At 43.0% G+C, this 16,777-nt stretch overlaps 1 protein-coding gene across 1 annotated transcript in view; it reads left to right on the top strand.

Moving 5' to 3' along the window:
• The window catches only part of hydin (HYDIN axonemal central pair apparatus protein), a gene marked incomplete at its 5' end in the record, with an annotated part of 110,902 nt that overhangs the window by 84,277 nt on the left and 9,848 nt on the right, over positions 1-16,777 (top strand). Inside the window, 19 exons of the mRNA XM_080438159.1 lie at positions 409-613; positions 1,013-1,245; positions 1,524-1,672; positions 2,030-2,225; positions 2,332-2,440; positions 3,692-3,934; positions 5,211-5,356; positions 6,169-6,402; positions 7,535-7,695; positions 9,288-9,379; positions 9,622-9,850; positions 11,021-11,221; positions 11,720-11,846; positions 12,706-12,871; positions 13,373-13,520; positions 14,351-14,558; positions 14,675-14,896; positions 15,429-15,598; positions 16,129-16,327. Coding sequence (XP_080294285.1) covers positions 409-613; positions 1,013-1,245; positions 1,524-1,672; positions 2,030-2,225; positions 2,332-2,440; positions 3,692-3,934; positions 5,211-5,356; positions 6,169-6,402; positions 7,535-7,695; positions 9,288-9,379; positions 9,622-9,850; positions 11,021-11,221; positions 11,720-11,846; positions 12,706-12,871; positions 13,373-13,520; positions 14,351-14,558; positions 14,675-14,896; positions 15,429-15,598; positions 16,129-16,327 — 3,438 coding nt within the window. The remainder of the gene's footprint in view (positions 1-408; positions 614-1,012; positions 1,246-1,523; positions 1,673-2,029; positions 2,226-2,331; positions 2,441-3,691; positions 3,935-5,210; positions 5,357-6,168; positions 6,403-7,534; positions 7,696-9,287; positions 9,380-9,621; positions 9,851-11,020; positions 11,222-11,719; positions 11,847-12,705; positions 12,872-13,372; positions 13,521-14,350; positions 14,559-14,674; positions 14,897-15,428; positions 15,599-16,128; positions 16,328-16,777) is intronic.

Genomic DNA, 16,777 nt, shown 5'->3' with positions numbered 1-16,777 from the left:
ATTTGAGGTTGATTGGATGTTGCTTCATGATCTATGTCGTCAGTTTTTTTGTTGTTGAAAAAATTACAAAAAAAAGTACCTCCCACACATTTTGGATTATCAAAATCCCAACGGCAAACAGTTTAGAATCAAAAAGCTGTTTGACAGCCACATAATTCCTGAGATCATGTGTATACCTAATTTGGTGAAGATTGCTAAAAATAAACAAGCTGGGATTTGTCGCATTTGTGGCACCCCCACGTGTGTAAATGAAACCTCAATATGTGATCATTCAGCCGACTGGTGAAAAGTTTGGCGTTAATCGGTCAAGCGGTTTGCGAGATAAGGACACACACACACATACTTTACCTTTTCCTGGCATTTACATTGTTCTGCCTCACCTCCTCTGCCCTCATCCACCTTCTCCAGATTCGCCTCACTGTGGGCGTGTTCACAGTGTCCCCCTGTGCAGGGACCCTGCTGCCGGGGGCGCACCAGGTGGTGACTGTGGACTGTGGAGCGGAGCAGGTGGGCAACTGGAGCGAGTGTCTGTCTGTGGACATCAGTGACCGTGACCCCTCGGACCAGCCAGGGGGCATCCCTTACAGACTGGTGGCTGAAGTCTGTGTGCCAGGTGGGTGTGGTGCTATACTGTATGACAGTGATTCTCAACCTGTGGGCTGAGGCCCACTAGTGGGCTGCGAGGGTATTGCAAGCGGGCTCCCAAATAATTGGCAAGGATTTTAAGGATAGTATAACATTGATATTCTAAAAAAAAATTCTCCCATATACTGTACACTTGCAATGTACTGCACATCTACAGTAGTTACAGTATTATATCTGAATCTTCCATCTTGATAACTCCAAAACCCCAACATTTTATGGCATTTAGAAGTGGGAGACATACCTAAACTACTCTTTCTGTCCAACTCTCTCTCTCTCTCTCTCTCTCTCTCTCTCTCTCTCTCTCTCTCTCTCTCTCTCTCTCTCTCTCTCTCTCTCTCTCTCTCTCTCTGTCTGTCTGCTTCTTCAGAGATCGGGGGAGACTTTGGCTCTATCTTTGAGGAACATCGTCTGTGCCGTAGTAGCAGCCTGCTGTCCTCAGAGGAGTTTCGCGATGCCGAAGGTATCTATGTCTTGGACGACAACAAGTTCATCTTCAACAATGTGCTGGTTGGGCGCTCGGCCCAGGCCCGCTTCAAACTCACCAACAATGGCAAGGTGTCCTGCCTGCTCAGCCTCACCATCAAGCCTGTCAGCACGAAGGTAGGGCAAGGGGGATCGTAAGCCTGATTTGTAGATGGTTGCGCATCGTGTCTCGCACCGAAAATAGAACATCTACAAGCTCGAGCTGGTAGAACAGCTATTTTCGGTGTGAGACACCAGCGTGAAACTAAGTACAAATCATTCATTAGAGATGGAGAGTTTTGTGAGATATATTATCGAATGCAGTCACACATGTTTTGCTTCAGGGCTATCCTGCCGGTGGGTGTCGTGTGGATTTTAGGTAGCAGCTTTGTAAAGCAGTCTGTTCTTCTCTACAGCTGTCCCGCAGTCTGGAAGTGTTTGATATGTCTCCTGCAAGACTGTGCATTCCTAGCCAATCACACGCCTTTGCAGTGGTCACCTTCACACCCCAGACCATGCAGCTCTACCACACTGTGTTTGAGGCCACACTGGAGGGCGCCACCAGGTATATTTCATTTGTGTGTGTGTGTGTGTGTGTGTGTGTGTGTGTGTGTGTGTGTGTGTGTGTGTGTGTGTGTGTGTGTGTGTGTGTGTGTGTGTGTGTGTGTGTGTGTGTGTGTGTGTGTGTGTGTGTGTGTGTGTGTGTGTGTGTGTGTGTGTGTGTGTGCACTTGTGTGTGCACGTGTGTGTGCAAATGTGTGTGCACGTGTGCGTGTATGTGCATGCATGCGTGTGTTTCACTTTCAGGTTACCACATGTTTAATTATTTCAGTAGTGCTATGTTAGTGTTGTCCCTCTCTCTGTATCTCTCTTTCTCTCTCTCTCTGACTTCTGTCCCTCTGCTATCCTCTCTTTGAACCAGTACGCTGCCTATGGTGAAGAACAGGACATTGGCCTTTGACTTGATAGGAGAGGGCAACCTACCCAGTGTGTGTGTGGTGCGTCCAGCCCTGAGGAACGGCCAGGGAGACCACATCCTGCAGTTCGGAAGGATGCTCGTCGGGAGCAGGCACGCTGTGCCCCTGGTGTTGAGAAATGACAGCAATGTACCAGCTCAGGTCAATGTCACATTAGATATTTTGTTGTCTCGGGTGAATGCAGACCTTTCATGAGGAACCACTGGAATGAAGAATTCAAAAATGTTCTTGTTTTTGTGTTATGTAGGTCCAGGTGGACATGCTGGATAAACAAGGAGTTTTCACCCTGAAGGCTGCTCTGGGTAACTCCTGTAGCTCTATCCACACCACACAGTTAAAGGACACCACTGACTCAGGTACAGCCTTATTGCACTGAACAAGGTTCACCGAAGCTACATCTCAAAACTTAAATAAGAAGGGAGAAACTCCAATATCTACTGCAATATATCCCCACCACGCATTATGTTGACCAAGTACCATCAAACTCTGCGTCCTCTCTGGACTGCAGTCCAGTCATAAAAGAGATTAATGAAAAATATCGATGACTGCACTGTAAACATTTGCTTCCAACTTTGTTGAAAAAGTAATTGGTCCGACATGAAAACTTTCACTGCACAATGACATCCACATCCACAGTTCATACTCCCATGCGGTTCAATGATTTCTCAATATCTTCTTTACTACGTTTCCCAGAGCCTAGAAAATAGTATAGTGTTTTTCAAAGGAAACATTCCTGGGGACTAAAAGTCCTGTCATTGACTGTGATCAGTTTTTCTGTCTTCATATTTGCACAAACAGTCACTGAAACACGCACGCATACACGCACGCACGCACGCACGCACGCACGCACGCACGCACGCACGCACGCACGCACGCACGCACGCACGCACGCACGCACGCACGCACGCACGCACGCACGCACGCACGCACGCACGCACGCACGCACGCACGCACGCACGCACGCACGCACGCACGCACGCGCACACACACACACACACACACACACACACACACACATACACACACACACACACACACACACACACACACACACACACACACACACAAACAGAAGACATTTTTCACATACTTCGATCCTGTCCACTGTCCCCAGTGGTTTAAGTAACTAAGTACTCAACTTCTACCCCACTATATCGCAAGTATTGTACTTTTACTGCACTACAATTATTTGAAAACTTTAGTTACTAATTACTTTGTAGATTTTGATTATAATTACAAAACATACACTAACTAACCACTTCAGCCCTATATACATTTCGGAAAATAGCCAATCTACAAGCTCACAATGCGTCGCAATGCGACGCATTGTGAGCTTATAGGTCTGCTATTTTCAACTTGTGAAATGAGACATTCTGCACAATGAGTACTTTGCTTGTACTTGTACTTTAGGTACATTTTGATACCAATACTTTTGTACTTTTACTCAAGTACATTTGGAATTCTGGACTTTTTACATGTAACAGAGTATTTCTGCATTGCAGTATTGATACTTTTGCTCAAGTAAAAAAAGTGAGTAATTTTCCCACCACTGACTGTCCCCCTCATAATGTGCTCTTTGGTGACACCTCTCTCTCCACGGCCCTCAGAACGTCAGCTGGTGCACGGTGCGTCGTTCGGGCTGAGCGTGGGCCAGCAGCTGGGGTTCGAGGTGGGCTTCTGCTCCGACCGGCCCCTCAGGGCCACGCTGAAGATGACCGTGCAGGTGAAGGACAATCAGTACAACAGCACAGTCGTACTGGTATCTGCAGAGGCCTACCAGGACATCATCTCTCTGGACAACATCAGTGGAGCTTCAGAGGAGGAGGAGGTGGAGGAGCAGGGCGAAGAGGGTAGGAAGGCAGGGGCAGGAGAGGGTGCAGTAGGAGGAGGGGGGGGGGGGTGATGGGAAGGAGAGAGAGATTGGGGAGATTGATTGGGGTCATGTTACCTCAGTTGTATCGTGTTATTTATTGGTAGAAGTTAGTCTGGGTCTGGTGGAAGTCATGTGAGGAGTGGTTCTCAAAGTGGGATCCGGAGACCCCCAGGGGTCCTTGAGGAGTTCCAGGGGGGTCTCCAGCTAAATGATGGATAGGAACCAAATGTACCCTTATGGGTCTGTAACTCTGAGAGTGTACAAATGGAACCAAATGGACCCGGGTCCATTTGGTTCCATTTGTACACTCTCAGAGTTAAATTAACATTGATAGTACAATATAAACTGCGGTCCCAGAGATAGAAATGCCATTAAATGGGGGTCCATAGCCTAATGCATGTCAAACTGGGGGTCCTTGAAATTAAAATGGTTGAGAATCACTGCTAGAGCCATAAAAATCTTCTCTTATGGGGTCCCTGGCATATCTTTTCAAATGGGGGTCCGCAAGCTAATAAGTGTAAATCTTGGGGTCCTTGACATGAAACAGTTTGAGAACCCACTGACGTAGAGCTCCAGCTCTGCAACCATGTAGTGACTTTGTGTATGTGGTTCCAGCTCCATGTTGGAGTCTTCCCTTGTGATAAAGTCATCTAAAGCAGAGGTTCTCAACCTTTTCAGGCCGTGACCCCCCAAAATAATCATATTTGAACTAGGGGACTCCCCATTCTGATAAGCTCTTGGAATGTAGGAGTGGCATAACATTTTGTTTGACTCTATACACATTTATTGTGAAAATAGCCGATCTACAAGCTCACAACGCCTTGCAAAGCGAGGCGTTTTTTGCCTCTTTCTTATATTATTTGACAATTTGGCCAATGTTTGACCAGTTTTTATAGTGTAGTTTGTTGATTTCTTGTGATGCAGTAATGGTGTTTTTTTCTTTTCTTTCTTTTTGAGGAATTAGAAAGGTCCTTAGATTTTCACTCCACTGTCATCTGGGGACCCCCACAAAATTATGTGGGGATCCCCTTGGGGGTCCCGACCCACAGGTTGATCTAAAGTAGGAAAAACTGCCAAAAAGTCCCACATTCTTTTTATTTTTGGCATTTTCGTGACTTTGGCGCTTTTGTTTATTTGTCTCTTGTATCAATTAATTATTTCTCTATTTTTCTCGCTGCTATACAATTTTTTGCTACTATAATGACTAGTCAAGCTTGCTATAGCCTGTAAGCCGGTTTATTTCTCCTGTGCAGGTGCTAATGCATCAGTGCTGAATTTCGCCGATTGCCAAGTGGGACGGCGCCACCAGGAGAACTTCACCATGACCAACCACAGCAGCAGCCAGGTGCTGAGGTTTGAATGGCCTGCAGCTGGACCTCACATCTCCTTCTCTCCACAGGTAGAGGCAGTGCTGGAAAGTAACTAAGTACATTTACTCAAGTACTGTACTTGAGTACAATTTTGAGGTATTTTAATTTTACTGGAGTATTTCCAGTTTTCAGTACTTTTACTTCTACTCCACTACATCTCAGAGGCAAATATCGTACTTTTACTCCACTACAATTATTTCAAAACTTTAGTTACGAGTTACTTTGTTGATTTTGATTATTACAAAACATACATTAACCACTTTTTATTTATTTGAAAATAGATGATCTGCTATTTTCAAAAGATTTTAATACATTTTATACATTTGAAAACTAGTGAATTCTGCATATTGAGTACTTTTACTTTTGGTCCCTTAAGTATATTTTGATGCCAATACTTTTGTGCTTTTTCTCAAGTACATTTTGAATAACGGACTTTCACTTGTAACAATTCTACATTGCAGTATTGATACTTTAAAAAAAAGAGTTAGAGTACTTTTTCCACCACTGGGTAGAGGATTGGTCAGAAGCAGCGCTGTGACCAACGCTCAAGTCTGGTCTTGACAAGCGTGGTCTGGAGCCTTCGAATTAAATGTCTTCCTCTTGCCTTAGATTGTTTTATTTTGCTAATGTATTTTTGATCCTATGTGATTGTTAAATCTGCATTTTAATGATGAATTATGAGCTCATCAGCTCAATTAAATCATGATTTCTCACTTCCTTACTGTATACCTTGCTGAAAAAACAAGGAAGGGTCATTTCATTGTATCAGGCTTGTACATCTCTTCTGCATTTATTTTTTTATTTTTTATATTATCGACACAAATCCTTTCTTCTCCTGCAGGTGGGACACCTCCATGCTGGCTGCTCAAAGGAAGTGAATGTCACCTTTTCCTCCTGTCAGCCGGTGACGTTGGCAAGCCAGCCAATGAGGTGTAAGCTATGTGAGGTGGAGTTTGAGCAGCCGATGGAGCATGTGGCCGACTGGGACGACCGGCAGAGGACGGTCCGATGGGTGACTGCCTCCAAACAGGCTGTCGGAGCCCCCCCACAACAACAACAACCTACTAAGAACAAGGTACTGTATACCAGTGGTGTAAAGTAACTAAGTACATTTACTCAAGTACTGTACTTAAGTACACTTTTGAGGATTTTTTACTTTACTGGAGTATTTCCCATTTTCAATACTTTTACTTCTACTCCCCTACATCTCAGAGGCAAATATTATACTTTTACTCCACTTCAATTATTTGAAAACTTTAGTTACTTTGCAGATATACATTATTATAATACACACATTACACACTTTAGCCCTATTTTATACCTAGGCTATTTGAAAATAGCCGATCTACAAGCTCACAACGCGTCGCATCGCATCAGCATAACTGATTTATTGAGCTAATAAGGAAACGTCATTGTTGGTCATATTGTGATAACAAGACAGTAAGCAAGGTGATGCACAGTGTTTTAAATTCACAACATTAGCAGTGCTGTAAAGTAACTAAGTACATTTACTCAAGTACTGTACTTATGTACAATTTTGGTATTTTTTACTTTACTTGAGTATTTCTAATTTTCAGTACTAATATTGTATGTTTACTCCACTACAATTATTTGAAAACTTTAGTTACTATTTACTTTGTAGATTTTGATTATTATTACAAGGGAGGAGGGAGAGGGAGTCCCACACACTATCTTCACTTAAAAAGGAATTTATTTATTTAAGATGCAACATTTTGGTCGCTCGGACCTTCATCAGGCATGTCTGATGAAGGTCCAAGCGACTGAAACGTTGCATCTTAAATACATAAATTCCTCCCTCTCCCTCCCCCCATTTTCTTCTATATTCAGTATTCATACTCCGACGCACCTGTCCGTTGGTAGGTGTGCAAAAGGACATATCCTCAAAGATTATTATTACAAAACATACATTAACCACTTCAGCCCTATATACATTTGAAAATAGCCGATCTACAAGCTCACAATGCTTCGCCGCATTGTGAGCTTATAGATCTGCTATAATGATTTTTATACATTTTATACATTTGAAACGGGACATTCTGCATAAGGAGTACTTTCTACTTTTGGTACTTTTAAGTACATTTTGATACCAATACTTTTGCACATTTACTCAAGTAAATTTTGAATTCCGTACTGTTACTTGTAACAGAGTATTTATACTTTTTCCACCACCGCATGTCTGTGCGTAGCTGATAAAGACGGACCCTGAGCCATCCTGCAGCGTTGTGGAGGGCTCGCAGAGGGAGCTGGAGCTGTGTGTCAATGCTGAGTGCGACTATGCCAAGTTCAGCTGTGAAACTGAATCCATCACCTTCAAAGACACCATGCTGTACCAGACCAGGCTCCACCAGTGAGTCAACTCTGCTTTATCATTATCCAGCATAACACAACTCAGAAGAACAATAGCCGAAAAGTGGCAATTTGGGGGTTCAAGCCAACAACGACTGTTTCTGTTTTGTTTTTAGTTTTTTTTAAAGCTGCAAGGGGTCTAGACCAGTGGTTCTCAAACTTTTTAATTTCAAGTTCCATTTGTACATTTTCAGAGTTACAGATCTGTAAGGGTCCATTACAGCCCCCTCAGGAACCCTGATGGTTCCTGGACACCCCTTTGAGAAACACTGGTCAGACGTTTGACAATTTCTTACAAATATTTTTGAACACCTATTTCTGACATTTTCTGACACCTCAAAGATAACTTACAAGATTTAAGATGATTGGACAGGCGCTCATTCATATCTGTGCTCGGCCATGCCCTTTTCTGGCAACACCGTCTCCTCTACTGTTAAAAAAAAAAAGTTTCTCCTCAATTAATCATTTCCACCTATTTTGGGTGATGCTTGGACAACCTGTCCTTCATTTATTTATGGCCAAATGTGTGCTAGTACCAATGCACATGTTTGGAACTGATGACTCCCTATATATAATATAAAAAATAAATGTACTCATGGTTCAACAGCATTATGAAACATAACTTTTGAGTTTTATATGATTGGATTTTATTTATTTATTTGTAGTGGTCGATTTAAACAAATATTTCAGAATATTCCAAACTAAATAAGATACCGAGAATCTGTATGTGAGTAACCTTGCAATAATGGACAGTTTGCTAGCAATTATAACTGCGGTTAGGAGGAGATGTCAAACATTTTCAAGAAATTCAAAAATATGGAAACTCTAGTAAGATGGACTTTAATAGTTCTTGAGGCAAATCTGTAGATGGAGGACCGGTAGATATCTGTAACAAGATTTGTATAAATAAGACTCACAGTCTAGGAGTTATGACTTTTCTTATTAAAGATTTTGACCTTTAATTAAACGCCCCCAATGTACACAAGTTCCAATCATTCATTGGTGAAATGTACATGTCCCTACCATTTACCATCTCATAGGAATTTGCAGAACTGCAGCAGAAGGAGAAAAATGAGCACAAAAACAATAGGATTTCAGCCCTTCGGGCATGAACCCCTAAAGAAGGCACTAATGATCGCTCATTAGAGACTTGCTACTGACACATGCACATAACAAATCATAACCATGGGGTCATTTATTTCTGTCTCGGGACTCAGCCAGAGCACATTCAGCAGCAGCTTGAGGATGTTGTCCGTGTTCCGATTTAACTGTATTTAACTTATTACATTCAGGACCTATGGTTACTACCTTCATCATTCTGTAAACCTAATCTGCTTCTCCATTGTGAAGTGCCTTTCTTATTAAAAACTATTGTGTATGCATAATAGCTTTAAAACACATTTAAATTAAAAAGCAGTCTGTTAATGTGCATTAGTGGCCTAATGGACATTCAATGTTCTCTCAGTACCATATTGTAAATTCAAATGACTGTCACGTCACCCCCATCATAGTCTCTCTTTAAAAGATCGTTAATGGCTTGAGAAGCCATTAAAAAACGGGGGGATCGTGTGTATCTCATATTTCTGTCTGCAGGCTACAGATGGTGAACCAGGGCAGTGTGAAGCTGGATTACTCTTGGCAAGTCCTCATGGACCCAAATGGCAACATCAGCTATGACCAAGGAGGTAATTGCTTTGCCATATGAAAATGATCTGTGCCGCATGTCAACTGTAATTGTACAAGGCGTATTGGCACATTAGTACAGTATATATTGGAATGTTACTTGCTGTATTGTAATATCTGATTTACTGTACAGTTAGAAGAATGGAGGTTAAAGGTCATGTCCGTAGACTTTTAAAACTGTGTGTGTGTGTGCGTGTGTGCGTGTGTGCGTGCGTGCGTGCGTGCGTGCGTGTCTGTCTTCCAGACGTGACTCCTGGCTCTCGGCCTGGCAGCAGGTCAGCAGCAGTAATGACTTGGATGCGTCCCTCCAGCGCTCTAGCCAGTGTGACGTCTCTAATGATGGGTGACCCTGAGCTGCCTCCGTTCACTGTGGAGCCCAACGTAGGAACAGTGGGGCCCGGGGCCCTTCAGACCTTCAACATCCGCTTTTCTCCTCTGGACGTGGCCATGTTCAAGGGAAGGCTGGCCTGCAGGTAACAGCAATACTAAATAGTTAGTAGTTGTAGCAGTTGTCCTAATTGTACTTGTACTGATAGTAGTACTAGTAATTAGCATCACCCATCACCCATGTCATCATCAGAAAATAATATTTAATATTTATTAACATGTGCACCATAAACATTTACAGATTAAAATAGTTAACAGTGTCACACTGGAGGCGTCAAGTGGACGCGTCAAAACCTGTTGGAGTTTTTCTTCCAGAGCATGGTTCTGTTTTGGGGCGTCAAAGCTCGGCACAGACCATCAAAACACAATGACTACCCTGTTACAACAGATTTAAGTTCAAGAGTGCTTTGCCGGGGTTCAGAGTGCGTGCGGAGGGTCAGAGAAGAGCGTAGAGCATTGCACAGGCCCATCCAGACCGAGCTACTGTATGATGCACGCTCACTCATGCTGTCTGATTCATGCATACACACACAGAACACACGTCACATACGCTACTAACAGATAAACTTGTTGTAGTTTTTAAACATAATAACTACAAGTGCCAATGACAAAATTGCTCATATATTTTAATAGGCTACCGAGTCCCAACTATCCATTACTATTATTGAGATATGTAAGCAGTATGCCATTGCATGCAGTAGAGAATAAACTAAAGCCAAGTTACCCGATCCAGCAGCAAATAACATGAATGCCACCAACAACATGCTCACAAATATTAATAGTGACTGTTCATTAAAGAGAAACTTAAGCATGCTGTAATGAATAAAGCCAAGTTACAGTACGTGATCCATTAGCAAATAAGTAATTAAAGATTTATTGTCTACCTTTATTTGGTGTGAACTGTGAAGAATGAAAACGTTATATCCCCCCAAAAATAAATATTAATTGAACTGTGAAGCCAAACTTGCATTGTAATGAGCCTCATTCGCTGTTTATTTTGCGCCGGGAGCACTGTGCATCACATTAACCAACACATTCTCACTCCCAACTAGTCAGACTTCAGAGGTGAGACAACAATTACTAATGTAATGCAGACTCGTTGAACTCCTCTCCTCTCCTCCCATTGTCAATGAAAGGAGAGAGGTTCAATTCACTAGTGAATTGAACACATTCTGAAAGTAATAATTGCCATAGAGTGTTTGACTATGAATGGATTAACCAGAGATATAAACAGTAATAAAAACTTTGTTCCCCAGCATTTCCAACCTGCAGGAGGGGGTTCAGGCTCCCTGTATGTCAGTGTGTGGACGCAGCTTGCTGCCTTACTGCCACTTCCACCTGGAGGACTCAGACTACATCAGTGGGAACCGCCGCAGCTCTGAGTTCAGGGGCCCGCTGGACCCCAACACCAGGGTCATAGAGTTCAACTCTGTTGGCCTCTCTGTACCCATGGTTAGGTATGACAACTGAAAGGTTATGGAGGCTTAACCACTTTAAAACATTAAGATAATGCCCAAATTTTGTTTTTAAAGTGAAACTTTTTGAAACATTTTGCCTATAATGATATGCCCACAATACGGATTCCAAGTTTAAAGTGGTTAATATCTCTAAAATAAGTGTACTGCTCTTTAATAATCATCACCTTTAGTTAAATGTTGGGACATGAGCAGATGAGCCCTTGTTTTTAATAAAGCAGGTAAGAAAAATAAGAAAACATATAAAAAGTTTTAAAGCAGAACATGAAAGTAAAAAATTGGACTACAGATCTCTCGATTCGATCTGGTTCTATTGTAACGTGACCACCTGTTCATTCTAGGATCTGATTTAGCTTATAATACATTATAACTGTATACTGTATGTGTGTGTGTGTGTGTGTGTGTGTGTGTGTGTGTGTGTGTGTGTGTGTGTGTGTGTGTGCGTGCGTGCGTGCGCGCGGTCTTCTGCTGATTCTTCAGGTGTTTCAGTGTGGTGAACCCCACCAATAAGCCTTACTCATTCCAGTGGAGATGTGAGGGCTCTGGGCCCTGTCCGTTCCGCTGCCTCACTCCGCACGGCTCTATCATGCCTGGGAAGAAAGTGGAGGTAAGGTTGGCTGGTCACAAACATGCTGAGGTAAAATAGGTCGAGATTTTCACAGAGCTGCAACACTGAAATATCTTGAAAATAGCCTTAATCCTGAGCCTTATTCCTTGACTGACCATTTGACGGCCAGAGGGGAATTCAGAGACTTGAACTTCAGGTTTACCGGTGTAAAAGAGTGGGTGAAATAGTCAGACAACTAAGGAAATAGTCAGACAACAGAACAACATTAAAAAAATATAAAACAAAAAATGAAATATATTATCAAATAAGGTGCACACTCAAAAAATAAAACATTATGACTTGGTAGGAATCACCTGAAAATGTGCTGAGGGGATGTTGAATCTCTCTTCTCAGATCACCTTTTCTCTCACACAGTGAAATCTCATCGCTTTAAAACGTCAGACTTTTATATAATTCTATCACTCTCAATTTATGGCCATCATGTGTGTTCCTTTGATTTATTCATGTTGTCTCATACTGTACATGTACGATCTCATCTGTTCCAATTTCATTTTTAACCACTTAAACCCTCTATACTTAGTTGACCTGAGTTGGCTCTGTAATTGGTCCGCTCTTTTCCCCTGAACACCAAATGTCTTTGCCTAAAATAGCTGATCTTCAAGCTCACAGTGTTGTGCGCTTGTAGATCATCTATTTTCAGCTAATGTTCCTCCCAGAATAGGGATGCTATGGTTTCTCATCCCATCTCAGCTATTGTCATCTGAAACACATGGAAGATAGGCCATACTGTACTGGGTCACACTCCTCTCTCTGTGTTTGCGTGCGTGCGTGCGTGCGTGCGTGCGTGCCTGCGTGCCTGCGTGCGTGTGTGTGCGTGTGTGTGCGTGCGTGTGTGTAGGTGTATCTGGAGTACATGGCGGAGCAGCTGGGTGCAGTTGAGTCTTCCTGGAGCTTCTTGATTGAAAAGCTGTCGCTCTCTGTTCCCTTCCTGTTGGTGGGGAACTGCAGGGAACCTCTGGTGTACCTGGACAGAGCACATCTGGACCTGGGAAACCTGCTTGTTGGTATGACACACACACACACACACACACACACACACACACACACACACACACACACACACACACACACACACACACACACACACACACACACACACACACACACTAGATATAGGTTACAGTATATTCATTATATACATTATATCTACAGACCAATCACAGCTCATTCCCTCAATGAGGCGTACCATTTAAATATGGCTCCCTCCTACTGTACACTGGATCTCTGCTTTTCAATTGCTGCCGCACGCTGCTGCTGTTGGCAAAGCTTGGCTCCACCACCCTAGCTTCCACCTTATATTTCATGTGTGCAAGGCTCTAAAGTTGAATTCAATGTTCTATGGCTTTAATGTTGAACTGTAATTGAAATTTGCATGACTCAAATTAATCGGATTAAAATCTTGCTATGGGCCCGCTTTTGTATAGTGTTCCCTGATTTTGCTTGGCATGCAGCTTTGAACATTTTTGTGTGTGTGTGTGTGTGTGTGTGTGCGTGTGTGTGTGCAGGCCGTAGTGCAGAGCAGACCGTCTATATAGTTAATGGAGAGCAGCAGCCCTTCCACTTCTCTGTGCTGGAGTCCTCTCTCCACTCTGAAGCCCAACTCCACAGTCTGCTGCTGGCGCCCATGTCTGGTACAGTGGCTCCCAGAGGCAGGTGGGGATCCCTGGAACACACACACACAAATGCAACATTGGCTATTCTCTTTAAATATGAAGTCGAGCATAGTTCATTGAATGTACAGTACTATCAGTAGACATGTCTGAGTCTGCAAATGCTTTGTTGATACAGTACACCCATTGATAGTCTGTTTCATTGACAATATCTATGATTTAGCTCAACATCTCACCACTTACGTCCTACTTACAGTATGCTATTTGAAAAAAATTGAAACTTTTTGAAATATTTTCATGGCCAAATTAGAGATACCAGGGTTAATGTGGTTAAAGTTTTATTGAAAAGTATGTTGAGACAATGCTACTGAGTGTCATCTAACATGATCATCACTTGATATGTACATACGTTCATAATTTCTCGAGGGGGTAGAAGACTGTTCAAATGGAGTGTTACCAAAACGGGTCATACTTTGTAGACGCATGTATATGTGTTTCACAGAGCCTCACTTCCATTTTAATGCTTTATAGCACTGGTTCTCAAAGTGGGGTCCTTGAGGAGGTTTCAGGGGGTCCCAAGCAAAATGAGAAATAGCCTAAACACTTGACCCCTATTTGATTTTTTGGCTATTAGAAAATAGCTAATCTATAAGCTCACAACACGGTGTGATGCAACACGTTGTGATCATGTAGATTTTTGAAACATCTTGACATATCTTCCCTGGCACAAAATATTTACAAATTGGGGTCCGCGGCCAAATACATCAATTTGGGGGCACTTGACATGAAAATGTTTGAGAACCACTGCTTTATTATAGTGCTTTCTATGGGAACCTGAACCTGAATTTGAACGTGTTTATATCTGCAATGCAGGCTGCCATTGTCAGTGTCGTTGACGCCCAGCCAGGAGGGCAGTGTGAGCTTCAAGCTGCTGGTGAAGGCGAAGGGCAGGGCAGAGCTGCTGGCTCTCTCTGTTAAGGCCGACGGCTACACCATGAACGCCTGTGTTCAGGTGGAAAACACAGACCAAGGGCTCCGAGAGATCAGCCCCGACTGCACGCACACGCATGACTTTGGAAAGGTCAGTACACGTGAAGAAGTGTGTGTGTGCGTGCACGCGCACGCACGCACGCTACGTCACTGAGGTTACAGTGACGCAGTTGGTCCATGTCTCACCTGTGCTTGCACTGTTTCTAGGTAGAACTTTCAGACCAGTCCATCTTAACAATGCTGGTGTCCAATCTTGGGAGGTTCCATCTGGATGTGGACTTTGACCTGACAGGTCCCCGTAATCTACTGCGCCACCTAGAAGCAAAACCACACACAGCCACTGTGGAGGTGGGCAAACAGCTGCGCTGGTGCCTTTGCTTCTGCCCCCAGGGTGCATGTGATCTCCAGGACGTCAGACTCCTCATCAAGGTGAAGACCTACTGCAGTGGTTCTCAAAGTGGGGTTCGGGGATCCCCCAAGGGTCATTCAGGGGGTTCCGGGGTGTTAGTTAATATTGCATCAAAGTCATCTTTTACTTTAACACCATGTTATACTTTAGCTATTTATAAATAGCCGATCTACGAGCTCAAAACGCGTTATGAGCTTGTAGATCTGCTATTTTCACAAAAATGTGAAATATCTTGAAGAAATTTTAACAATATAACTCTTCTCTTATGGGGTCCCTGGCACAATTTATTTTCCGATGGGGGTCCGTGGCCAAATACATATCATTTTGGGGGTCCTTGACATGAAAATGTTTGAGAACTACTGACCTACTGTTTACACTTTGGTTTGACTCACGAGGGAGTTTAACCCATTTAATCCAGGAATGTCTTTTTCGGTTCGGCTCATTTTTTGGGCTATTCAAAAATAGCAAATCTACAAGCTCATAGCGCGGCACGCTATGAGCTTGTAGATCTGCTATTTTTGAATCATTGGTTCTCGTTGTGTGTCTGTATAGGTGATGCACGGCCCAGTGTTTCCTATCGCCATTGAAGGCAGGGCTGTGGCTCCGGGTCTGGGCTTCTCCTTCACTAAACACCACTTTGGCATGTGCTTCCTGCACTGCGCTGGCATGGTGCCAGTCACCAAAACACTAGTGATCAGCAACAAAGGAGAGAAGGGCACCAGGTGTGTGTGAGTGTTTGTATAATCGTTGCTGTCGGGGCAGAAACCTCTTATCTCCATATTTTAACGCTTTGTGTTTTTTCGTAAATGAATGCACCTACTTGATCATACTACGGCGTCACTCAAAAGCATCAAAAGTAGCAGATCTGCTCTTCTCAGCGCGTTTTGAGCTTGTGGATTTGCTACTTTTGCTACTTTTGAATTTAAATCCTGAAAAGTAACAGTTTTGGATAATATGAGGTTTCCACCCGACAGAGACGATGTTGGATTAATTCCCCTTCACATCATGAATTTCCACAACATAATGTTATGTATGTTATTGTATATGTCACTAAAGTAATATAAAACAGGTGTAGTTTAACTACGGAGCCCCGGCATGGCCATTGACCAAAAAAAATGAAAAAGATGTGTGGCCTCGAAATACTATTTCGTGTATGACTTTTTCTGTCAATGGCCACTCCGAGGCTCCATGCTAAACAAATAAACTTGTTAACAAAATGTATTCCACTTACCCTACTGTACATGTCCTCCAGCATCCGCTGCCAGATTCAGAACACCTCCCACTTGGAGGTGTGCTTGCAAACAGATATTGTGCCTCCTGGTGGCACAGTGGAGGTGCCAATCACCTTCTACCCTCGGCGGGCATGTCGCTACCACGACAAGCTCACATTCATCATCAACAACTGTGCCAAGCAAGTGGTGGACATTGAGGGGCAAGGCATTGAGATGAGGGTGAGGCCTCGTATTACACATAATATGCATTACCTCAGAATGTAGCATGCATGTCTGGGTCCGTTTTGGGCAATAGTGTGCAAAGTACTCAACCGACCCCAGTACTTGAGTCAAAGTATAGATACTCCTGGTCAAATATTACTGAACTACAAGTGAAAGTTGCTCAGTTAAATGTGTACTCGAGTTAAAGTAGAGGAGAAGCCTACTTGCTTTTTAAAAAAGTACACATTACAAAGTACATTTTCTGTCTTCCGCCCCAAAAATCAGAAATGTTGAAAATAATTCAGTTCATGTACAAGATCATGATGCGTTGTGAGCTTGTAGATCAGATATTTTCAGGACTTAAATAGTTAATTCATAATGTGCTTTTGTACTTATTCCTAGAAATGTAGTGAGTCACAAGTTCAATATTTGGAGCTGTAATGTAGTGTAGTGAAAGTCATAAGCTTC

The sequence above is a fragment of the Gymnoscopelus braueri genome, assembly GCF_963280865.1.
Source record: "Gymnoscopelus braueri genome assembly, chromosome: 9".
Lineage (NCBI taxonomy): Eukaryota > Metazoa > Chordata > Actinopteri > Myctophiformes > Myctophidae > Gymnoscopelus > Gymnoscopelus braueri.
Note: the sequence above shows the minus strand (reverse complement) of the source record. Positions and strands in the feature narration are given on the sequence as shown.